General features: G+C 38.5%; 1 protein-coding gene across 1 annotated transcript in view; it reads left to right on the top strand.

The window, feature by feature from the left end:
* The window catches only part of SUCLG2 (succinate-CoA ligase GDP-forming subunit beta), a 257,487-nt gene that overhangs the window by 170,277 nt on the left and 61,071 nt on the right, over positions 1-26,139 (top strand). The window contains exon 9 of the mRNA XM_039328642.1: positions 3,596-3,738. Coding sequence (XP_039184576.1) covers positions 3,596-3,738 — 143 coding nt within the window. The remainder of the gene's footprint in view (positions 1-3,595; positions 3,739-26,139) is intronic.

Genomic DNA, 26,139 nt, shown 5'->3' with positions numbered 1-26,139 from the left:
AGATTGCTTTCCAGGGTAAAAAATATTGATACTACTTTTTTTTTTTTACATTAAGCAACCACTTAGATAAAATGATACAGAATTTAAGTTTCTGTATTACTCATGAACTATAATCTGAAGCTATAAAAGAATGCATTATCACTGATGGCTGAGACTCACAGAACTTCATAAGTGGGATATTTCTGATTATTTATATATTGGATCCTCATGGCAGCAGACTGCTCTGGAATTTCCTACAAAAGAACTACTTCAGTTTCTGATACTACTGTATATACAAAAGAATTTTCCATATCATTTCTATCTTCAAAACAATCACATGTGTCTTTTTTCATTTTGTCATAGAATGATACTAGGAATGAAATTACACTTTTTTCTCTCATACAATATTTTCCCAATTCTGTTTTTTGCTTCCCATGACTGGAAGCTGAGTCATGTATATATATGTTTATGTAATCCAGATCCTAATGTGAGCTCATGTGGTATTTTTATTGTAAACCACAAAAAAAGGCACATCTTTCACAGCATGTTTATCCTTTAGTTGGAATCCCAGGATTGCATTTTAAGTCGGGAGTTCATAATTCCATTATCCCAATGGAATTTTTCTACTTTGTCATTTGGATATTGGCAAAATTATCTCTCCGTTAATTTTCTTATATGTTTCATTATAAATTTGATTATGTTTATATCATGTTTATATAACAAATGTGTAATACATATTAGATGGTATATATCATACATTCCAAGTTCAGAGATTCCATAGGGTTAGAAGCAGCTGTTTGGACCACCAAGTCCAAAATCCTGATTGAAATGTATCTGTCTCTCACCAGAAAAGTTTAACTATGCAAAGAAGTTGACATTTTAATGGACTAAACCATTTTCTTCTATTTCACTCATGAACTAATTATTTTTGCAACTGGAAGAACCCTTAATGTATACTGTAGAGCAGGGGGTCTACAATTCCCGGGCCATGGTGCACTTGAGCAGTTCAGAACCGTTCCATGGAAGCGCGAGCCCATATGCACAGGCTCCATTTGTGCGAGCAGCGAATGCACATGCCCACTGCTGACACAAATAGAGCTGTGCGCACATGCACATTTGCTCGCTGCTTGCATGGAACCATACTCTCTCCTCCCCCCCCCCCCGCCACAACTGATCCGCAAAGCCGAAAATATTGGGAAATCTGGTATAGAGAACCCAGCATTTTAAAAGGAAAAATTAAGACATTTTCTAGTCTTGGTAAAACTCTAACTACTGTAGTTGGAATTTGTTATAAGGATAATGTTTTACAAAATATTATTAGAAAGAATTTATTGTTTTAACATAGTTTTGTGCAATGTTAATGAAATTAGGCACGGCCCATAAAACTGACTAAAGGATCTGATAACTGAAGGAATAAAATGAAGACGTGAAATATGGAGTTTCTTCTGATTTTATAATTGGTTTTTGTTGCTACTCTTTTATTTCTCTGCTGTATTGTATGCAAGAAGAGCGGAGGAGGAGTTAGATTCAGTAAAATGTTCTCCAGCCTATATAGCACCCTCACCTTCCTAGGTGCTCAGCCTCTCTCCTGTTCTCCATCATTTTTCCAGAGACTCCAACAGCCTCCCACTACCTGGTCACCCACCAGCCCTCCCTAGCCCTTTTGTCATGGTTCCGGTAGGTAAGACCAGTTAAAAGAACTTCAAGGCAAGCAATTCTTCCTCAAAGAACATTTTTATTTGGCTACAAAATAACGGCATATACAAAGGTTAACTCAAGAGTAAATTCCCCCCCCCTTGGTTACAAAGTTGCAAGTTGCAATTCCCACCCCAATTAGATGTCATAAATCACATTCACCAATTGTTAGAAAGCACGGGCACTCCTCCCAGCTCTCCAGCCCGCCAAAATCTTATCAGTGATGACCTTGGTTCCCATACATGAGAATTGTTTTGGCTAACCCAGAACTTCACCCCCTCCCTCCTTCTTTACTAAATATGTGGCAACTGAAAACTAAGTGAAAATGGCTTCAGTTCAGTTCGTTTCACTGTTGACATCTTTCTTAGTATACAAGGAAAAGGGAAACTGATTGGTTTTTTTTTTTATTCCCCACTTTTGCTATTTTTGAGTCATACATTAAGTTAGATGGTGACTATAAGAAGGAGTAGAAGAATAACTTAAGTCTTTTTCTCATTGCTAGACATAAGCAATGCCCCTTTTCAGTATTGAAGTATACATTGGTAGTAAAGGTAGTCCTCAACTTACGATCACAACTGAGCTCAAAATTTATTTTGCTAAGTGACAAATTTGTTAAGTGAGTTTTGCCCCATTTTATGACTTTTCTTTCGACATCTGTTAAGTTAATCACTGCAGTTATTAAATTAGCAACATGGTTCTTAAGTGCATCTGACTTTCCCAGTTGATTTTGCCTGTCAGGAGGTTGTAAGAGAGGATCACATGACTCCAGGACATGGCAACTGTCATAAATATAAGTCAGTTGTCAAGCAACCGAATGTAAATCACCTGTTTAAAAATACTGTAGGTCCAGCAACTGTTGGAAATGTAGACAAAAACCAGGGACATACTATCATCTTTGGTGGACATGCCCTAAAGCCAAAAGATTTTGGTCAAGAATATATATCATTTTCTCTAACTATATATATATATATATGAGAAAATTATTAAAAAACATATAGATTTTAAGCCAGAATTATTTTTGTTAGGTATAATTGTAGGAAATTATGAGAAAGAATGTATATATTTGATATTACATGTATTAACTGGCAGCAAGAATTGTATTTGCTTAACATTGGAAAAATGCAGAATTACCAATGGAGAAAGAGTTAATCAAAAAAATTCTAGATTGTGCAGAAATGGATGGTTTGACATTGAAAATGAAAGAGAAAGAAGACTCGGTATACTTTAAAACAGGGGTGTCAAACTCGCAACATCACATGATGTGTCACGACCTATCATGACTTTTTTCCATTGCTGGCGCAGTTTCAGCATGACGCATCCGGCCCACGGGCCAGCAGTTTGACACTCCTGCTTTAGAACTTGGGATACTTTTTATCAATTGCTAGAAAAATGAGGTAGAGAGAAAGGAATTTAACATGTATTAGTAAGTTAAATTTTGGAACCCAGACAATATGTTGCTGATAAAATATTAAGAATTTGTCAATATAAAAATTAATAAAAATATATGTAAATCACCTGACCATGGTGATGCTGTGATGGTCATAAGTCACTTTTTCCAGTGCCATTGTTACTTCGAACGGTCACCAAACAAGCTGTTGTGAGTCGAGGACTACCTATATTTGGTGTTTTGCTTGTTTATGCTGTAGTTTATTATTCAGTGTTTCTGTGCCTCCTCTCCCCTTTTTTTAAATAACTCAGTAAATTGAGACACCTTGAATAAGAGTCATAGGACCTGGAAGCAAATGTCCAATTTTCCATAGGCTTAAATTTTTCTCCATCTTTTCCTTTCTCTTCTTCTGTTCTTTTTCTTTTATCTTCTTTCTCTCTCTCTTTTGGTTTTGGTGCCTTGGAATTACATTTGCATGTGTTCATGTTTCATCTTGTAAAAAAACCCCAGCAATTTAATTCTCTTTAATTACAGTAAATGGCGCTGGACTTGCAATGGCAACTTGTGATATAATTTCCCTTAATGGTGGGAAACCTGCCAACTTCCTGGATCTTGGCGGAGGTGTGAAAGAAGCACAAGTATATCAAGCATTCAAATTGCTCACAGCAGATCCCAAGGTAAAAGAAAAAAAAACTTTTGACAAAAGATTTCTTAGTACATACCGCTGTATATCGGTAGTCCTCAGCTTACGACCACAACTGAACCCAAAATTTCTGTTGCTGAGACATTCGTTCAGTGGGTTTTACCCCCTTTTGCAATCTTTCTTGCCACAGTTGCTGAGGGAATCACTCCAGTTGTTAAATTAATAACCCGTTAAGTGAATCTGACTTCCCCATTGATTTTGCTTGTCCGAAGGTCGCAAAAGGGGATCACATGACCCTGGGACACTGCAACCATCATAAATAGGAGTCAGTGGCCAAAGCATCTGAATTTTGATCACGTGACCATGGGATTGTAAGTGTGAAAATCGGTCATAAGTCACTCTTTTCAGTGTCATCGTAACTTCAAACAGTCACTAAAGGAACTGTTGAATGTCAAGGACTACCTGTATTGTTTTTCTAAATCCAAAAATGTACCCTAAAAATGTAAAGTGTGAAACTGCAACAATTCTGCTGTTCCTTCTGAAGATGTAATAGCTACAAGTCTCATCTCCTCAATCCAGTTTACTGTAGCTTCTCATCTCCTGGTTTCATTCTAAAATCTCAACAGTTCAAATGAGCAAAAAAAGTCAAGATAGACCAGGGATCTCCAACCCCCTGTCCGTGGACTGGTACCGGGCCTCAGCATGCCAGCATCTGGTCCGCACAAACAAACAAAGCCCCATCCATGGGATGCAGGCAGCACACAAAACCACGCACTCTCCGGTCTGCAGAAAAACCTCTCTCCATGGAACCTGTCCCTGGTGCCCAAAAGGTTGGGGACCTCTGAGATAGACCTAAGCAATCTTGATCCATAGACAGTCCCCAACTTTCAGCCATTCGTTTAGTGACTGTTCAAAGTTATAATGGCACTGAAAAAAGCGACTTACAACTGGTCCTCTCACTTAGCAGCATCCTCGCAGTCACGTGATCAAAATTTGGATGCTTGGCAACTGGCATGTATTTGCAACAGTTGTAGCATCCCAGTGTTATGTGATCACCATTTGCGAACTTCCTAACCAGCTTCTGGCAAGCAAAGTCAATAAGGGGGAGTTGGATTCATTTAATGACTACACGATTCACTTAACAACTGCAGTGATACACTTAACAACTGTGGTAAGGAAGGCCATTAAATTGGGTGCAAATTACTTAACAATTGCCTCATTTAACAACAGAAATTCTGGTCTTAATTGTGGTCAAAGACTGCCTGTACAGATCCTTCAGCATTAGAATATACAAGTGTTTTCCAAGGATCAGTTTGTGTGATCCTTTTGCAGCAGGTAACTAGGTGGTCTTCTGTCATTTGCTATCTATTGTTTCCTTCTCTGTTATTAGTGTTATTGTTTCATTGCATAGTCTGCCAGGTACTAGGTTATTATTATTCTGATCAGCTCCATCCGTCTCATTAAGATACGATGCTAGCGGGGAATATATATGCTTTTATACATTTTTCAGCTGTATAAAATCACCTCCAATGGATGAAGGAGCACCCATTTTTCTGGATAAATGTATCCAAAAGAAAGTTGGACATTAAATTGTAGAACAGAAGCAGCCAGTTTAGTTCAATTTATTTGGTTTGGATGGCCACAGCAGATGGATGTTCTCTTGATTTTAGTGGTAAGTCTCAGGAAACTATTGGAATTAGGACTTGATGACAGGGTTCCCCGATCAGACACTATCCAAATATATTGGATTATCACTTCCACACCTGTTAACTTTGCTGGTTGTGGATTATGGCTATTGTAGTTCAACACATCTGGCTGGCTTTGTATTATAAGCTTTGCTCCCCACCCTTGACAAATGATTGACATGGTTGGTTTATTGGAATATCTGCTTACGCTGACCCTTTTTTTAAAAAAACAAACAAAAACCTCTGTCTCGATTTTGTTGGATCCTTGTTTTATCTGCTTTTTATTTCATTGTTTCGTTGATCTGTTTTATTTAATATTGCTCGCTTGCCCTTAGCTCTTGTCTGAAAAATATTTATCTTGTTTCTTGAACACCAGAGAAACACTTTTGGTCCCCTGATATTTGTCCCCTTACCCCTTTGTTCCTTTGTTCTGTTTTTCTTTAAACGGCCTTGGCTCCTGTTCCTGCCTGCACTCTGCTGCTCTTTTCAAATGCATCTTTCCTAAACTTTCCCCCTAGACAAGGTGTGTTCCCTCCCTGCCTGCCTCCCCCGTCCCCCAACCCCCCCCAAAAAATATTGGCCTGCTAAAAGCTGTGTTTGCCTTTGGGCACCTTGCTAATAGGAATGTCAGGTCTTGACACGCAGGTACTGTTCGGGTGCCTGTAGGTTTATACATTGCAGAGTTCAAATCATAAAGAAATTATTGCCTTCCTTAAAAAATCATTAATTTTCATTCCTTTCACTCTGTTCTCTGTACTCCAGCTATTGTTCCTTGTTATTCTCCCTCCGGTTCTTTCTAAATGAAGCGCTTTCCAACTGCTAAATCCCTTGGTGCTTCCTCATGACTGATTTTAGCTTCTACCCTTTTGGCACTGCTATGGCTGGGTTGATTGGTTCATGCCAACAAGCCATCTGAGATAACTTTTTCTTTTTTCCTCTCCTTCCTTCCCTCCTCCTTTTCCTTCCCCCCTCTCTCTTTCCTCTCTCTCTCCCCCCCATCTCTCTTTTCCCCTTTTTTTCTCTTCCTCCCTCCCTTCCTCAATTTGAGAGGATAAAGATTTAATCAGGGGGGTTTCATGGATGTATTGCAATCAATCAATCTATCAGAATTTTAGAAGAATGTCACATTTCCTTTTCTGCACAGTAGCTTATCCTGCCATATAATTGAAGCCCCTTCCCCCCCCCCAACCTATTTGAATAGAATGGCTGGAAAGGTATTTGACTTATGGTTTAAAATCTGGTTCCTGACCTTCGGGGTTTTTTTTTCAGATCTTCTCCATGACCTACCACTCACATATCCTCACATATCATTTATTTAAATGCTGTCCTCTCCTCTTCCTTTAAGTCTGAATGTGACATTTCTAGGATGTTCATGCTCTGTGTTAGAAGTAACATAAGAAAGTGCAATAAAAGTGAGGATGTCAATGCTGCAAATACTGTATATTCTTGCTTTGACAATATTCAAAAGTGTCTGGTATTTACTGGGTTAATACACAGCTTAGAGTGGGGGAAGCCCGGGAAAGAAAAAGGAAGTAAACTTTTGACCTTCACACTAATTGGATAATGTGACTTGTGACTGCAAGATAAGGGAGGGGTTTAGCAAGAACAGTTTGATGCCAGCAAGAGGAAGTCAGATTCTGGCATCAAAACGTCCATGATGGTGACCGGCAATTTGTAGCTCTGTAATAAAGACTTTAGGAAACATGCCTGAAAGTTCTTTGAAGTGCTTCATTAGTCGGAACCTCTGACATCATGCCAGAATCTGACTGTTGTGCCTGCCTTGATGAAGGCAATAGTATCTCCCTTCTGAGGAATACACCATTGAACCCAACAGTGTTGGGTTCTTTCTGACTTGTCTCCAAGATCCCTTTTTGCAGAAAGGTACTAGAATGGGGACCAAGAAGGCCCAAGAGGAAGTGAATTATCCGGAAGCTGAGGGCTACCAGTAATAATATCAGAATTTCAAATAAATTGATTTTTAATAACTTTTCATATTCAGAAGAGATAATGTGGACTGACATTTCTCCAACATACATAATTTTGGCTATTGTTAACCATTATCTAGCACAGTGGTGGCGAACCTTTGGCACGCGTGCCAGAGGTGGCACTCAGAGCCCTCTCTGTTGGCACGTGTGCCATCACCGCCAATAGCAGGTCCATCAGGCCATCCGGAGCAAGAGCTCTGCCCAGCACAAAGGAGGCGAAGCAGTCAACTGGCAAGCTCGAGTAGAGGTGGTAGAGCAGAGGTAACCAACCATTGTCGATTGGTGGACTGGAAGAAAAGGGAGGGGAAAGCCTTTTACATGCGTGTATGTGCGCGCGGGGCTAGTGCCTGCGTGATACTAGCCCTGCCCCGTTTGTGTGTGGTGCAGTGCCTTGTATCTGTACCACGCGGTGTGGCGGCGGCCATTTTTGTGCCCCCAGTTTTTGCATGCCAGAGGCAGCATTCAGAGGCACCTCCCTGCCCCCCTCCAAGGGCACCACAATGCTGATGCGGCCCTAGCACTTTGTGATAAATAAGAGGGTTTTGGGTTGCGGTTTGGACACTCGGTCTCTAAAAGGTTCGCCATCACTGGCCTAGCATAAATAGAATAGCTGATAGGAAGTGCTCTCTCTCCTCCCCCCATCCCCCCCATAACCATGCTTTATATCAGGCACAAATAATTGTAATGTGAAATAAATATTCATTATTTAGCACTTAGCCCTTTTATTGGGCATGCAATTATATCAAAGTGCAATGCAAGACCTGTTTTTTTTTTTTAATTTCTTGTTCTTATTTTTCTCATTTCTTATTTGTGGCACTTTCCCTAATTTTGTTTACTTCTGTGCAGTAAGGTTTAGAGCATCACTGTCATTATGAGGACGGCCTCATTATGTGTTTTTTTTTTTTGTCTAAATGTCTCTGGCATTGATCAGAATTATGAAAGAAAGTAGCATTAAATATTTCTGCTGTTTGGTTTCATTTCCAGTTGTCAAAAGTGTCAAAATAATATTGTTTGTCCTTTTAAAATATATTTAACCGCTATCATTTTCCTTATGGTTGCACGAATTCTTAGAATTTGTTTTCAGAAAATTGGAGCTTCCTGTTTCAATATAAAAGGAGGCTTTCGGGATTATCTAGCATAACAGACTACATGGGGGAGATGTAAATGATATGAGAAATATCATATATAGCTAAACAAATAAAAATGGGGAAAACAGGAAGGAAGATGGAGCAAAGATATGAGCTTCAGTGGCTGAAATAAAAAAATTAGGCATCCTGTACAGTCTCAATTGCAGCAATCTCGCTTTCCACTGAAATAAGTCAAGCTTTTTAGAAAGAATAATTTAATACACCCTGTATCTTAAAACAACTTTTCCTCCAAACCCACCCAGAGAACTATGAGCAGGTTCCACATTCCTTGAAGGACAGGTGAGCAGTATCTTGAATTGGAGATGCAACTGTAGTTAACAGGCAGAGAGGTGTAGTTTCTTCCTAATTAATAACCAAATTATATCAACCAAATCACTTTTGGAAAGAAAGCGGAATATTTCTTCTCTCAGTAATCAGCTGAAACAAATGCTTGGCAGTGGCATAGAAGGCTCATTATTCCAAAGTAAACTAAATTACTTGTGAGTCCAACTGGTGTTTCTGTCTGTCAGTGCCAAGTAGGCTAGTTCATCTGAGGCATTCCCAGACAGCGTAAAAGACAACAGTCCATTACTTTGTTGAAGTCATTACCCCATAAAGTTTCCAATAGAAGAGAATATATATATATAACACAGAGGGGGGGGAGGGGGAGAGAGAGAGAGAGAGCGCTATCAAGCTTGGATTGTAGAGTCTCTGGTATGCTCTGAGCTTGGCTGTTCACTTGCAAACATTTCATTACTCAACTAAATAACAACATCAGTGCTACTGAGTGTGGGGTTTTCTCCCTGTTTATATACACAGCTTGGCCTGCTAATGTTGGTGGGAGTACAAATTTCTCCTTGGTTGTTCCTTGATCTATATCCTTTTAAATACTCCTCAAGGTCAGCCCCATGAAAGCACATTACAGTAGTCCAATCTGGAAGTAACTTGGGCATGACTGAGTGTAAGCAGGGTTTGCTGATTCAGGAATGAGCACAATTGGACCATAGGACAATGTGTGCAAAAGGCCATCAAGCCACAACTGTCATTGGAGTCTGTAACCTGGGGGTCCTCCTAGATTCATGACTCCTCCCATCAAGCAAGAGTTGTGAATCTAGGACAGGGCTTTGGTACATTGGCACCCGGCAGGTGGTACGCGACCATCCTAGAAAAGTGGTAGCGGGGAAGGGGGATGAGCTGAACCAGTGACAGCACTGCACAAGCCTGAGCGAGAGATGGCTGGAGCTGCAGGGCTGTCAGGGCTCAGCGGAAGCGCCAGGATCAGCACCAGGCTCCAGCTGTAGCTCTGTGCTGATCCTGGCACTTCTGCTGAGCCCTGAAGAAGCACCAACCAGCTGGAAAGCAGCACTGATCCTGGTGCTTCTGCTGAGCCCAAAAGAAGCACCGATCAGCTGGAATATTGCAGCATCTCCAGGGTCTTGTGATTTACATTCAGATTCTTGGCAACTGATTCATATTTATGACGGTCACAGTGTTCCAGGGTCATGTGAAGTGACCAAAACCTGCTGCAACCACCCAGGAGATGGGGGGAATAAAAACCAAACACCCCTCCACCCCACCCCCACTGCCAATCCTCAACAGAAATGCTCACAACAATGAAAACCTCGGTCAGGAGGAAGAGCGCCGCTGGGCGGGCGGGCAGGTGTCTTGCTCGGCTATGGCTTGGGGGACACTTTTTTCAGTGATGTTGTAACTTCAAACAGTCACTAAGTGAAATGTTGTAAGTCGAGGACTACCTGTACTTTTATCACTTTTTTCCCTTTTTTTTGGTCATCAAGTTTTGACACCTTGCTAGGCGACTGGTGGTACTCGGATGTTGCCATATCCTAAAAGTGGTACAATGGGTGAAAAGATTGAAAAGCCCTGATCAAGAAGAACCCCCAAGATACAGATTCCAATTGAGATTAAGGGATAACTCCTTAATCTTACAACACATGGACAGACTCAACCATAGTTTCAACTGGAAAACCGTGAGCATCTTAAACAAAACTAAATCCAAAAGGGCTAGGGAATTCTGGAAACTTAGTATTCAGGGAAATCTGCCAACAATGGACACATAAAGGTAAATCACATTTACACACAATTCAGAAGAGATAATAAAAATGCTAAGATATCTGCAAGCAAACAACCAATCAAAAGTGAACACTACCTACTCCACCTCATAAAGGGTCTCTTAGGAAAAACAGAGTTAAGTTAATTTCTGTTGAAATCAATGAAACCTAAGTTCCTAGTTAGACACTTAAGGTTCACTGAATGTAATGAAAATGAAGAAAATGTCACATTTAATAAATTATATTTTTTGGCTAAGAACAACCCCATAATAGCATTTACTTTTTAAAGAAAATAATACTCGCCACCCCCAATTGCCCAGTGCCTAGTTCTGAATGAAATGAAATGAAATGTAAATAGCATTCAGTTTCAGATGTAATGCCGTATGATACCAGTGGATTTGTTTGACTTGTCAAATTGCATGTCATTAAGTAATAGAGAATCACCATATTTTTCTATGGTCATTAACAAGTATTTTGCATTCCAATTCAAAAGCCATGTATCTTTTACACGCCTCATTGCTAATTCTTCTTTGAACAGTATGAAAACATCTTTTGTTTATTGAATGGGTTTGTTTGGGGGGAGGGAGGAAAGAGAATATTGTCAATGCCTGGTGTGAAGAGCACAGTATGAAGTTGCTTGGAAGCTGGGGGAGAGTTGGCATAATAAAAAAAAAATGTTAATGGGCATTGCATTCATAGCCTTAAATTACAGCCCATATTTCCTGGCATGCTTAGGAAGCTGTATTTAGGGACAAGGTGATAGTTTACTAAGTGAGGCATGGTGGCCAAGCAGTTAAGACACTGGGCTTGCCGACTGGAAGATTGGCAGTTCAAGACCCAAGTCTCATGTGATGGGATTAGCGCCCATTCTTGCCACAGTTCCTGTTAACATAGCAGTTTGAAAGCATGCAAATGCAAGTAGATAAACGGGTGCCACTTCAGTGGGAATGTAGCAGCATTTCATGCTTCTTTGGGGTATAGTCATGCCGACCATATGACCATGGAAGCGTCTTTGGACAACACTGGCTCTTCAACTGTGAATCAGAAATGAGCAGCGCCCTCTAGAGTCAGACATGCCAAGCAGGGTAAACCTTTTATTTTATTTACCTTTACTAGTAAAACACATAAACTATCACCTTATTCCTAAATACAGCTTCCCAAGTTGCATTCTTAAATCTCCAAAAGTATTTGATTAGCAAGGCTGGGAAAGTCTGTTACTAAGATATTACAGAACTAGTATCAGAATAAATACTCATGACTAATTGTTGGCTGTAATAGAACCAGGCAAATGTTTGATCTGGTGAAGATAATTAGAAGTTTGAGACCATGTAATGTTATCACAAAGTGGTTGCCATGGATCATAAAGTGGCAAGATAATGTCCATCACTTTCTGTAACTTCTTACCCCAAGCTTAACATGGAACATACTACTAAAGCATTAGATTCAGCTACCCAGTATTTTTTTTAAAGAATATGTGTATCCCAAAGTTAGAAGTCAGTTCTTTGTTTTGAGACATGCCAACTTCTTTTCAGAACAGTTTAATATGTACAGTATGTTTTGTTGGAAGGCAATTTGATGCAGTATTTAAGGTGCTGGCCTAGAAACCAGCAGACTGTGAGTTCTAGTCCTGCTTTGGCCATGAAAACCAGCTGGGTGAGTTTAGACCAGTCATTCTTTCTCAGCCCAACCTCTTCACTGAGTTATTGTTGTAGGAAAAATAGGAGAAGGAAGGAGTATTAGGTATATTCTCTATCTTGAGTTACTTATGAAGTATTTAAGGCAGAATAAATATCTAATACGTGAACGAATGAACGAATTAATTAATTAATTAATTAAGGAATGTTTAATAGCAGGTAATTTCTATTTCTGTAATAGAAAATGGTTTTTATGGACAGGTTGCAAACATTCTGACTACAGATGAAGCAGCTATCAACATATCAATCAGGTTTAAAATATTTAGGACCATTTTCTTCTTCAGAGCATTGAAGAAGACATAGTTATTTTAGTTATCCTAACCGGTACAGAGGAGGTAACTGAGCTAGTGCAATTAGCAACTCAAAAGAGATTTCAAGAGTTAAGAAGAGAAAATTTGGGGCTGAGGGGAAATGCTGATATTCTTCAAATCGATGAAAAGTCAGATTTCTTCTTTATCATTTAAAAATGCATCATGCAGAATAATGAATTGAAATTACAGAAAGGCAAGTTCAGATTGAATATTAGAATATTGTTCAATATTCAATACTGTTGGGAAGTATATTATTATTATTATGGATCATCGCACAGTCAGCCAGATGTTCAGACTGGATTTGGCATTTTGTTTACCTATCGAATCCTTACCCAGGACCTGGGATAGGCAGATGTGGATGTTTGATGGTATTACAGATATCGTCGCAGAATGGAAGCAGTTCCTAGCAAAGTCGCCTTTTGCAATTGACTAATAGCGAATTTGTCAATGCCAATGTTGTTGTTGTTGTTGTTATTATTATTATTATTATTATTATTATTATTATTATTATATACTTCCCAACAATAGCAACAGTTCAGTGTCAAAAACAATTACTCAAAGAGTTGATGGTTTCTCCTTCGCTGGATGTCTTTAAGGAGAAGCGAAACAACTATCTGCCAAAAGTGCTTTAGTACTGAGCAATAATCTAAGTCAGAGGTCCCCAAGCTGTACACTTGCTCACAGTATAAGTAATTGCCGTAAATTCCATATGCAAAAGACATGCAGGGTTTAACCTTTAAAAGTTTCATGAAAAAAGGAGAGCCGTGATGGCGCATTGCTTATGATGTAATATTATAGGCTAATTCTGCCGACTGCCAGCAGTTTGATTCTCACCGAATCAAAGTTGACTCAGTTGACTTTCCATCCTTCTGAAGTTGTAAACCGCTTAGAGAGGGCTGTAAAGCACTGTAAAGTGATATATAAGTCTATTGGTATTACTATTTTGGAACATTTTCTAGACAAAGATTGGTTGGTTGATTATATGGCATCAACTTATTTTCAGCACCTTGAAACCATATAGATAGATAGAACTACATTAGTGTGGAAAATTTTTCTAGAAAAATGGGAGCATTTTATTTCAGATACAGACAAAATACCAAATGGGGATCTATAATTTGAGCTATAATTAAAATGTCAAAAACAGCCTTCTCACTTCAGAATGGAGAAGAATTTACTATGTCAAAAAAAAAGGCAACATTAAAATTGCTTTAAAAAATCTATCCTGTTTCTGGAGCTTGTTTCAAGTGAGAATATACTAGTTTTAGATCCTGTAAAGAGGTTTTTTTTTATTTTTTTGATCTTTTGAAAAAGTAAAATGATTTTATAAATGATTTTATATTTTAAAATTCTGAATTGTGTCTTTTATTTATTTGTGCAGTTCTTTTCTGCAGTGCCTGGTTGTACAATCTGAAGTTTTTTCTTAGTAGAAATAATAAATGCAATTAAAATACTCTTTATTCATCCATGATTTTTGTGCAGCACTTTCTCAAAGTCTGTATTTTACTGACAACTACAAGTTCAGGAAAGCAATTTTCTTTTTTGTGTGTTGTTCTTTTTCAGTGCATTTAAATTTGTTTCAGAATGTTTCTCCATTTTCCACTCCCCTTTTGGGAAGCAAGCATTTTTTGCCATGATTTAGTGTGCTGTCCTTCCTCATTTCAAGGTAAAACCTTTGTTTGCTGCGTGAGCATTTTTCAATCCATTGAATAGAAAAGTGATTTAATACGCTTTAAAAAAATGAACATAACAGGTTGCTTAGACTAGGAGAAGGTACTTATGTAGGTTTTATCAAACTTAGTTACAAAGTCCTACGTCAGTAGAAATGTGGATAAGCAGCTCAGTGTGAATAAAACACCAAAATACTTTATAGAATTTTACCCCCCTAGTAAAAACCAATATTAGAACTGGATATAGATGATCTTTCAAGATTGTCCTTCATTTTTGTGGACAAAAAAATTAAAAGATTTCTCTGAACTTCCCCAGAGGAATAAGAAATGCTCCAATAATTTCAGTGGCAAGCAGAACAATTCCAATGACAGTAGGGCTGCTTCTGAAAAAAAAAGACAGAATTTTCTTTGGAGTTTAATTGAACCATAGGAGGCTGCAGATTGCCAGAAATAAATCATGTTGTGAAAGAGAAGATATTCATACAGATTCTTGGCTGCCACAAGCAAGTAATGTCAGACTAACCCTATTTCCTTTTCTGGCAGAGTAACTAATATAATACATCGGGGGGGGGGGTGTACTTTGATCTCAGAAAACACACCAGCCAGTTTCTCATAATATCCTCATTAATAAAATGATAACATGTGGGCTAAATGACACAAGTGATAGATTCAGAATTGACTGAATAATGGCATCCAGGAAGTACTCATAAAAGAAGTATTGGGTGAAGGGCAGGTTGGTTTCAAAAAATGGACCTGGTTTGTGGGCAATAAAAATCAAATCTGCTCTGCAGTAAATGCATTCTTTTAAGGGATATATTCCTGGTACTCTCCGTGGCTATTATTAAGGACTTAAAAGACATAGTTGGTGGTCTACATTTTATTTATTTATTTATTTATGAGACTTATATACCGCTTTAAGTGCAAGCACTCTCTAAGCGGTGTACACCAGTAAGCAATGTATATATATATTTACATTGCCCCCAACAATCTGGGTCCTCATTTTATCTACCCCGGAAGGATGGAAGGCTGAGTCAACCTTGAGCCAGTGAGATTTGAACCGCTGACCTGCTGAACAGTCAGCTAAAGTGGCCTGCAGTACTGTACTCTAACTGCTGCGCCACCTCGGCTCATTTTCAGATGTAGCTTCTTAAAGTAAACCTCCATGAAAACCTGTCTAAGCTTCTGTTATATATAATAGCATTTTAAGATTTCTTACACCATCTGGGAAAAAATAGTTCAGAATAACTTGCTTATAAAATAATTGTCATGGTTCTGATAGATAGGGCTAAATAAATCAGAACTCCAAGGCTTGAGATTTCCTCAAAGAACATGTTTATTGGATACAAAATATTGGCACAGTCAAAAGTGAAACCAAGTCTGAAATTGCCTCCAAAGAGTTACACTATTACAAAGTAAACCTCCCACCCCAGTGCTATGAAATCAGCTACATTCCCCAATAGAATAGTTTGGTGGGCTTTCTTCCAAAACGCCCATCCCTCTAGCCCAGTGGTGGCGAACCTATGGCACGGGTGCCAGAGGCGGCACTCAGAGCCCTCTCTGTGGGCACGTGCGCCGTTGCCCCAGTCCTAGGCCTTCAGCTGGGTTTTATAAAACCTTTTCGCTTTAGGCCTCCGCTGCTGTGTACAAAAAAAAAGGTTCAATCAATCAGTTAATTTCAACTTCTCGCAGCAAAAAAAAAGATCTTGCAAAGTTGGAATTGATTGATTGAACTTTTTAGTCACACCCAGTCTAGAGCAGTGATGGTGAACCTTTTAGAGACTGAATGCCCAAACTGTAACCCAAAACCCACTTATGCATCGTCGAGTGCCAGGTGGGTGTGGCCCATTGGGTGGGTGTGGCCAATTGGGTGGGCAGGTTTGGTTTCTGCTTTTAAAAATCCTTTTGAGGAAATATATATATTGCTCTTTTAATATTTCCTTCTCTGGGGCTCTGACTTCCCTCAGTGCAAAACAGAGAGAAGCTCAGTAAGTCACAAATCTGTGTGTGATACGTTTTATATATGTGTGTGTGTCTGCTATGTCTGTAAGTCTTCTTAGGAAAGGCAGGATGCAAATGTTGGGAAGAAAATGGAGAAATTCTATTCTAGATGTCTTGTGCCAAGTGTAAAAGTTGTAAACAAAAGAAATAACTTGGCCGCTGAACAAGCCCTATGCATTTGAATGAAGCCTGACAGAAGCATAGATGGCGTTGCATAGAATTACTTTTGCTTATGGAAGGGGAAAACAAATTTTCAAAGGACAGTGCTGGTTTTGCTCAAGCTGGTTGAGAAAATTACTTTGTTGGCAGAGCAATTTAAGCGGTGGAGGTACAGCACTTACCCTCCTCTTTAGCTTGGAGCAGCTAAAGGAGTGACAACAGCAATCAGTAGAGAGACATGTATGAAGGGTTGATTGTGCAATTCTTCACCTTCAGTAAGAACCAGGCTTGTCATGAATATATTCACTTCCCACCCCCTTGCACAGAATGTCCATTCTACTTAAAACCCAGGATGGAGAAGATGAAGGAGGGGCATTCCCTTCAAGAGAAGAGAGCGAGTTGTCAGCTTCCAACATTTATGAAGTGGGCCACCGGCATATTAGGATATCTTTATCCTAAGGGGAACCATTTGCATCAGAAAGAAATCATAGATATATCCAATTGGGGATTTTGAAGAAAAGTAAAGATCATTGTTGAAATGCCATGTTTTGGGAGCGGTAGGGAAATCTTTCATTTGCTTGACAAGCACTTGCCAGATTGAGTTGTGTTCACAAACTCCAACTGAGAATTTTATTAAGCCAGGAGAGTCAGCTCAGCTTTATCTACATTGACAAGGTAATGTCAAGTGTGGGTGATTAAAGTAAGTACATTAAAGACAGAAATACATAACATGTTGACGGAAGGATTGCTATTTATTCATTTGAATGTTAATCATTTCACCAGGAAGCAGAAAACGGTGCTGGTTAAAAATGAGTTTTTTTATAGGTTTCCTTCTTTTCAGGGTTCTTTTTTCCCCCTTTTTTTAAAACTATGCATTGGGGGAGCAGAATTAACTTTTTAAAGCTACATCCTGATTAAGCAATCTTTTATTGATCTTGTTACAGGCCTTAAGAAGCCAGCCTTTGAGAAGGGAGAAAAAAAAATCCATTATAGTTAAAAATTGGTGAACAGTAGAGGGAGGGAAACAAATGCACAGAGTCAATATTTTATAGTAGGTGATGAAACTTGTGAATGCTCAATACCCAGCAAATCATTTGATTTAAAGAGTTCGGGACTGCAATGCATGACTTTTCATTGAAGAAATATAAAAGAACAAATTACTGTTTCTGGAAAAGTCACAGAAACCTTATCAGAATTGTTTAGTTCCTACTGCTCCCTAGAGATTTTCCTTTTCAGCTGCTGATTGAGTATGTGCTCAGTGTATTGTAAAAAACTTGCTTTTAATCAGAAATTTCATATGCCCTTATCTGCTTCTTTTTATATTGTGAGATGTTGCAAGAATATCTTACAATGTATTTCAGAGATGAGGATGATTTGCTGGCTGCAAAAGTCTTTTGACCAAAAAGCCAATTCTAAATTATTACTAAAAACCGGATCATCTCTTTAATATGTCCCACCTCCCTACATACATACATATCCTCCTTTGAAGAAGATTAAAGCAAAATCATAATCTTATATGCATGAAAAGAGGAGCAAGGCTCATCTTTCTGTTCAACAGTACTGTGCATATTGATCCTGATTCAAAGTCCCACATGAGCTGGGCATACTTTCTTTTGGTGTAATACAGAGCTGTAAAAGCCGTGGTCCAGAAACCCCCCCCCCCACCAAGCACCCCACAGAGATTTTCAAAATCTTCCATCAAATTGTAATTTTTAATGAGTGAGGATGGAGGGAGAGAGAGACTATTCAATACCAGTATGAAGAGTAATTGTCATAGTAAGATCTGAAGACTCCCTTGATACAAGCATCATTTGTGATAATTATACAGACACATTGATGCTATTTACTTGGCAGAAATATGTAAGTATTTTGCCACTGGCTTCTCTTGTGTTGTTTTGCAGTTGTTTCGTTTTTTTGCTTCCTTGTCTTAGTTTACAGCCTAGGCTTCCCTAACCAGACCTGATCCTGCATTCAGCTTTTTTTAGGTCAGCTAAGATTGCCTGGGTGCTACACCTTGCTGAGACAACAGTATTGAGTATGTTTAATTTAGTCAAATATAAATTTAATGAAATTCAATTAGTTTAATTCAGTTCTGGTGCCACCCATTAGTTTTGGAGTACAGCTCCTTGCATACAATTCCAAGGCCAAAAGTGACTTTCTGTTCAAAAAAGCTTATGCATCCGTGGTTTAGTAGAATTATGTTTACATATTTTGTCATAAGAATGAACTGCCATTTATACAGAACTCCAAATCAGTCAATAGATGTGTCTAATTTAAAACATATGCTTCTTCCTTTCATTAAACAACTAATAATCCATTTAGCTTTCATATTAAAATTTTGAGTTCCCCAGAACACTTCAACATTGGCACAGGAAGCAAAAGATGAAGAAGTGACAGTAGTTGGAATTAGCCAAACCAGGAAGGAATTGTTTTGTTTAGTTCAAAAACTGCATAATACATTCTGTTTTATTAATTGATTGAATGTGGAACTGAAATCAATGTATACGTAAAGAAAAATAAAGAAGGTCCTGAAATTAGGCCAGATATTTCTATATGAGCCTCCAGGTCACGTTCAGTCCCAAGATGGACTTATGAATTATGAATGATCCTTTACCCCTAGCATTTCAGCAACAAAAAATTTGGTTGTGAAAGATTTCCATGCTTCCACTTGTTGAGATATCCACTTGTTGTCAAACATCGATAGAGGTTTAATGCTAAAACCAAGTGCTGTATTTAGCATTTGCATATAAGCTGCACTTTATGACGTGTTGAATTTATGCTGATGAGTATACTTGGAAATTCCATCACCCATAGTGTCTCCCATTACTCCCTCTTCCCTTCCCTTCTTTGGCAGGAGAAGAAGTATTCTGGAGGATATGGTATTTAGGCTATAAGTAAAACACTGATTGCCCAGTCACTCAGGGCTCTGAGGAATCTAGAAACTTCACAGATTGATGCTTGACAGAATAATTAGAAAACTGTCATTTGAAGAAACCATTCCAGTATTCCCTAAAGAAATGTGCCTAACCCAAATATGTGCTGTCCAGATCTAGAGGTTAAATGTACAGGAAGACGAAACACAGCCTGTCACTCCAGGAAATTGCTTCAAACATGCTGTGTGGGGAAAAAAAAAAGACTTCCACAGTTTATTGAATCTACCTGCTTTGATCTTGTCCCTGTATCAAAGAGATTTTTAGTCAGTTTCAGCCTAGCTCCAATATCAAATAATGAAGAGTGTGGTAGAATTGCTAGATGAATGTTCTCATATGTACATTATTTCACAGTTTGTTCTGCATTTGGTACAGATTTGTATACTCATTTATACCTTTGAGACTGCAAAACAAAGTGGATAATCTTGGAAATTAGGCACAAAGAGGCAAGACATACATTTCTCTGTGTGGGTGTTGGATAGAGGAAGGAAGGAATTGAAGGAATTCAGTTGTTATTGGTGAAAATTCATTGTGGATTGCTGAACCCATTACAGAGTTGCTAATCTACTTTATACTCATTTCAGTGGCTTCATCTAATATTGACAATGAGATGAGGACTACCTCAAACAGTCAATATTTATGTTGGGTATAGTAAAGGTGGAGAAATATTTGGAGAAAGGGATTTGGATTTGTTTGCTTCATTTATCAGAACACTTTGGGGTTGGAGAGAAAACTCTTAATATTTTCATCCCCTTGAACTACTATAGTATGTAATCTAATAATTGATGGACAGACAGAACTGGGAAAGAATTTAGTCTAATCTCATGAGCCCATCTCTGCTACTGAGTTCCCTTAAAGAGTGGGATCCTTTGCTTCATTTCCTTTTCACTCAGAATGTATTAAGTTATAATGACGTATACATGTGAGCAGCACGGTGTTGGAGTTGGAGCTCTTACCTCAGGAGGCTGATTTTGATCTTAGATCAGTGGTTCTCAACCTTTTTAATGCCACGACCCTCAACCGGTCGTAAGTCAAGGACTACTCAACCAGTTGTAAGTCGAGGACTACTCAATTGGTGCAGCACCGTTTGCAGAATGGGACTTTTGGTGGGCTCAGCAGGGCAGAGACAGCCTGGACAATTCCTATTGGCTTTTGAAAGCCAATAGAATTAGATTCTATTCAAGAGAGTCTATTCTACTGGCTTTCAAAAGCCAGCAGAATAAAAGGGAGTAGCACAGCTAAGGAAAAGGGGAAAAATGGTGGACTGCGTTGTTTGGCGACCCCCGTGAAATGGTCGTTCGACCCCAAATGGGGTCCCGACCCACAGGTTGAGAACCACTGTCTTAGATAGTGGCAGATATTTCTGACTTTGGGCGCAATAATTCATTGTCTGCTGTGAACTCCCCATAGACATCAGGAAGGACATCCAGCCAGTAAATGCTCAAATTCCATCAGCGCCCCTGATGCAAGGGATTACAGAGTTGTTTAAAAGAAAAAAAAAATAGACATATACATGTAAATGAGATACATATATAAGGGAGACAAAAAAGATGGGATCCTGAACACTGTCCACAATCTGTACCTGGTGATAAGACCAAATCAAGTGCTGTTGCATGGAACATGAGATGATAAGCAGATGTATGTATGTATGTATGTATGTATGTATTTAGCATATAGAGCTGCTTGATATTTAAAGAGTTGTATTTTCACATGCAGAAAGCAGCATCTACTTCCTTATTCATCATATGTTGGACTATGGGGTTGACTATCTCTGTTTTTCAATTTCTACATGTATGTAATCATGAATTTCCAGATATGTTTCCAGAAGGAATTAAAACCCCAATTTAAATTCTAAAACAAAATTCCACTTTAAATAAAGATTGCCTGTTGCTGTTTGATTGTTAACGAGCCCACTGGACTTTCGTGCATGTTGAGGGTCTGAAATGATAGGCCTCTGAAAGTAATCATTAAATCACATTTCCCAATTCACTCTTCTGCCTTTCCAATTTCAGATATTCCTTAGGTGTATGAATATATAGGGGACAGCATAAATCAGAAGAATTTTGTAATAACCCCCAGAAGGGAAAAAATGGCAGACTAAATCTACCTAATTAAAAGCATAATCAGATTATCCCAAAAACAAACTTTCTTTGTTTTTCCTTGAAGACATTTCGCTTCTTATCCAAGAAACTTCTTCTCATTCAAGAAGTTTCTTCAATTCAACTGAAGAAGCTTCTTGGATGAGAAGCAAAACATCTTCAGGGAAAACAAAGTCCAGTTGTCTTTTGAAAAAAGCACCTTGGGATAACCATGACCTGGATGACTGAGAATCTCTATTCACATATAATCAGATTAATTGTAGTTTTACTGTGATATTTTGTGTTGCTGGAATTCTAGAATTCAGCTGGCACCGTGTAGTTTTTTGGTAAGTTAGCTGGCCCCAAATACTGTTCTCTGTAGTTAATTTGATATATACTAACCAATCGAATTCTGATGATATGAAAAATAGTAAAATTGTACAAAAGAAAATATACATAATTCCCATCCATATCCTTGGGTTTGGAAGCCATATCAAAAGTTGTGCTCATAAAATCTCTTTAGGGTTATCACGTTTCACTTCATAGTTATCCTATAATTTCTTCTCTTCCACATAAACAATTTTTTACGCATTTTGCATGCTTCTTTTTATCACAACAAGTGTAAGTAAACCTTATCTTGAAACTGTTCTCTGGAACAGAGGATTTGTTGGTACATTTTATTCTCCAAAATGATATTTCAGCACTACTCTCCCTTAACACTTCATTTTAAAAAACGCTATTATAAACAACATTCTTAGAAATATTTTCAGAAGTCAAGGAAAATTTGGTGACTACTGTTGATATTTCCATGCCACTCCATGCCAACTTTTTTTGTTTTTCCAGTTTTCTTTCTAAAATACATCAAATAGCTTTCTTTCCTCTGTCCAGAATGGGAGACGTTGTCTGTATTTATTTTATATAAATGAACTTGTATAGGTAAGTATAATATTTATTTATTTATTTATTTATTTATTTATGAGACTTATATACCGCTTTAAGTGCAATTTCTGCACCAAAAAAACTCAAAATCCTTCTCTAATTTTGATTCTAATTCTCTTATATTGAAATAATTTTAATGAGATATTCATGACATACAATGGTTTTTAATGTTTTTATGTCTTCAATATAACTCACATTGGAAAAACATTGTTTTTAAAGATGTCATGCAGACTTGAAGGCCAAACTAGATGTAACCTAACAATATAAGAAGAGTCCTATCAGGTTCTCATTCACTTCAGGTGCCATCTAAATAAGATGTCTCAAACCATGAGTCCATTCTGTGACATGCAGCGGATGAACTTATGCATCCAGGAGGCGCAGAAACAGGAAAGAAGGTCAGACTATATAGGATAGGATAGGATAGGATAGGATAGGATAGGATAGGATAGGATAGGATAGGATAGGATAGGATAGGATAGGATAGGATAGGATAGAGCTGGAAGGGACCATGGAGGTCTTCTAGTCCAGCACCCTCCTCAAACAGGAGAACCTATACCATTTCAGACAAATGGTTGTCCAGTCTCTTCTTAAAAACTTCCAGTGTTGGAGCTTTCACAACTTCTGGAAGTAGATTCTTCCACTGAATAATTGTTCTGACTGTCAGGAAATTTCTCCTTAGTTCTAGGTTGCTTCTCTCTTAGATTAGTTTCCATCCGTTGCTTCTTGATCTGCCTTCAGGTGCTTTGGAGAATAGCTCGACATCTTCTAACTTTTCCTGACCTGGTTTCTTACTTTTGCCAAAATAAATACAACTCTTATGTCTTCTAACTTGCAGCAGCATATTTATGATGTGCCTTCTGAGTTTGATGGGTCAAAAATTCAGAAAATGACTAACTTAACTGCTGGCAGGACATCCCACCACCACTCCAAACAAAAGAGAAACAATCCTTTATATATTCATTTATTTTTTAAAAAAAATACAGTCCAATCATGTGTGTGATTCCCTAATCCTAAACCTACAGGTGGTATTCTGTTGACAGCTCCCTACAGCTTACCTGAGAAAACTCCAGACTAAAGCGGCTTTCAAGAGTGTTCTTCCATAGCTTTTGCAGCATTAGAAAACTAGGCAGAAGCATGCCTTTTTCTCACACAATTTTCAGAGGCTCTGAAGACCATGTGAAGGAATGGCCTTCTTGCACACCTTCTAGAGGCCATATAAGCACACCCCATTCTTACGTGGCCTGTACAGCCTTCAAAAATCACACAAGAATGGGACATGCTTTCTAAAATAGTTGCCAAGTCACCCAAAATGTGGTGTGTCAACTTTGGCAGAGCTGAAGAAGCTTCTTGGATGAGAAGTGAAACATCTTCAAAGAAAATCAAGAAAGTCCAGTTGCCTCAGGAAAAAGCATCTTTGAGACTTTGGCATGCGTGTTATAGATTTGCCATCACTGCTGTAACATGAAGGATTCTCCTGTTTTCTTGGCAACCATCGGATGCTGATTTAACATTAGCCAGGACACAGTACTCTCTGATAAGGTAGTCCTTCCTTAAAAAAACAATCTGCAAGGAAAGGTTTTATGCTCCTGTGAAAAAGTTCTCAGACCAGAGGGCTTTTTCAAAATAAAAGATCAGAGCGTAAAAAAGAAAAATCCAAACACAGGAATCAGATTCAGACGACCATTCCTGCTCACAAGATTAGCTCTGTCCTCCATGATTGTATGTAACTTGTTATTTTGATACCTGGATAGCCTTATTCTCTTTTAACGTCCTTATTTACATTGTAATCTCAGTAGGTTACTATTTCATTATTCACATAATGAGTAATTTAATCATAAATGTCTTCTGACAAGGTTGACTGGGCTCTTTCTATGCCTCAAGACAATAAACCCACAGAAAGAATATTATGTTTCTACTCTCTAAAAAACATAGATCATCACAATTCCACAAGCTTCTACATTTGATGTATTTGTTTATTACTTAGTTATTTACATGGACTTAGAAACATCCAACTTCAGGCAACTATGCAGTGATAAGTAACTTTTTTAACTTTAAAAATTCCTTGACCGTGAAGAAATGCGCAAGAGTTTGCTTAGAATGGGTGCGGTGATTTCTGTTACAACCTGAGTGTGATCCTGAATGCATAGGATCAGCTGTTTTCACAATCTGAAGAGGAATGGGGTTGCCCATTTTATTTTATTTTACTTATTTATTCAATTTATTCACCACCCATCTTGCTGTTATGCAACACATGATACATATGTGGTATTTTGTTGTTTATCCTATATGCCTGAGTGTCATCTGAATAGAAAGCCTTAATTGATGAAAAAGGCCTCCTTTGAAATAGAAAAAGCAATCAGAAAGAAAACAATAAAGCTTGAATCCAGTTAAATCATGCAACAGAGAGTCAGCCCTGCTTGGCCATGTTCAGATACTTGTGCCTTACTTTTATTAAGAAAAGTTATATCTTTTTCAAGGATATCTTTACCACTAATGTTGTGAATTACCTTTATACAAGGAGTGAGGATGGAAGCTTAAAATCAAATCCTCTGCCTTAATACCTACCATAGCTTGTTGCATTCATCAGACGTGGGTACAAATTGTGGCCATTTGGTTTTCTTTGGGTCTCAGGTGGAAGTTCCACTCAAAGTACTATAAGCCCCCATTTTTTGCTGAAATCAATGTATGCTCCTTTTCTCCTCCCATCAAGATCTCTTGGTATCAAAGGCTTAATTGGAAAACATAAACTCTATAGACACATGACAAGAGAATTGCCGAATCACATATTGATCTACTGTGTCTCATTCTACAACCACGTGTCTCTATTTCTCTCTTAGCCTCTTCTTGAATATTGATTTCTTTTTTTTTTTCTTAATACCATGATCTTTTTATTTTCAGTCTATGTCAGTAGGGAGAATATTACTCTGTCTCTAGACTTAATCTTCTCTCGGGTCTTTTTTCTTCCTCCATAAAGTTCACATTAATCTGTTAGCCTTATCATACAAGTTACCAGTGCTAAAACTATAATTTTAAACTCACTGGCAGTTGTAATTCCATGGGCCAGTCTTGGTACGAGAGGCAATTCAGTAAGTGTAAATATGGAACTGCCTGTCATGTAATGATCTAACGTGGATACTTGAGAACATGGAGAAGAGAGCAGGATTTGCAGGAGGGAATTGTTATAGCCAAGTTTCCTCGATCCAAAGAAGGGCAGAAATGTGAGAAAGAAATTCAGAGTAAGTCCCCTTTAATTTTGCTAGGTATATGTTGATATGGGTAACTGCTTTGGCAGGCTTTCAACTTTATGTTACATTATCCGATCAGCAAATAAATGTCATTCCAGAAATCCAGATGGTTCTCGTTCTTGAGTTTGCTGGCCTCAGAAGGCTTGCACTGACATCATCATAAAGCCATCTATAGCTTCCTTTAAGAGCAAAGGAAGGTGCAGACAGGGAGACCTAGAACTCTTCTGTATCTATGCAAATGATCTGGCGTAGGTGCAGAGTATCTGAGGACCCATCTCTCCCCAATGAGACAAGCCCAACCCACTCATGCCAGTGGAACAGATTCCACCTGCTAAGGTATTGAAGCAGGTGGGATCAAGAAGAGCCTTCCACTGGAAGTGGCAACTGCCGCTTCCCTTTTGACCTTTCAAAAGAGTATCAAAACCTAGCTTTGCCAGTTGGCCTGGGGCCGTGACAGGGGCACTCAAGATGGTTGACAGGGTAATAAGATCTCATTCCTATCCCATCTGTCTCTTGGCTCTTGTAAGCATGGTTTCAGCATAGTTTTA

This window comes from Crotalus tigris, unplaced genomic scaffold (assembly GCF_016545835.1).
Source record: "Crotalus tigris isolate CLP2741 ecotype Arizona unplaced genomic scaffold, ASM1654583v1 scf7180000024383.4638030, whole genome shotgun sequence".
NCBI lineage: Eukaryota > Metazoa > Chordata > Lepidosauria > Squamata > Viperidae > Crotalus > Crotalus tigris.
This window is presented reverse-complemented; position numbering and strand designations above follow the sequence as displayed.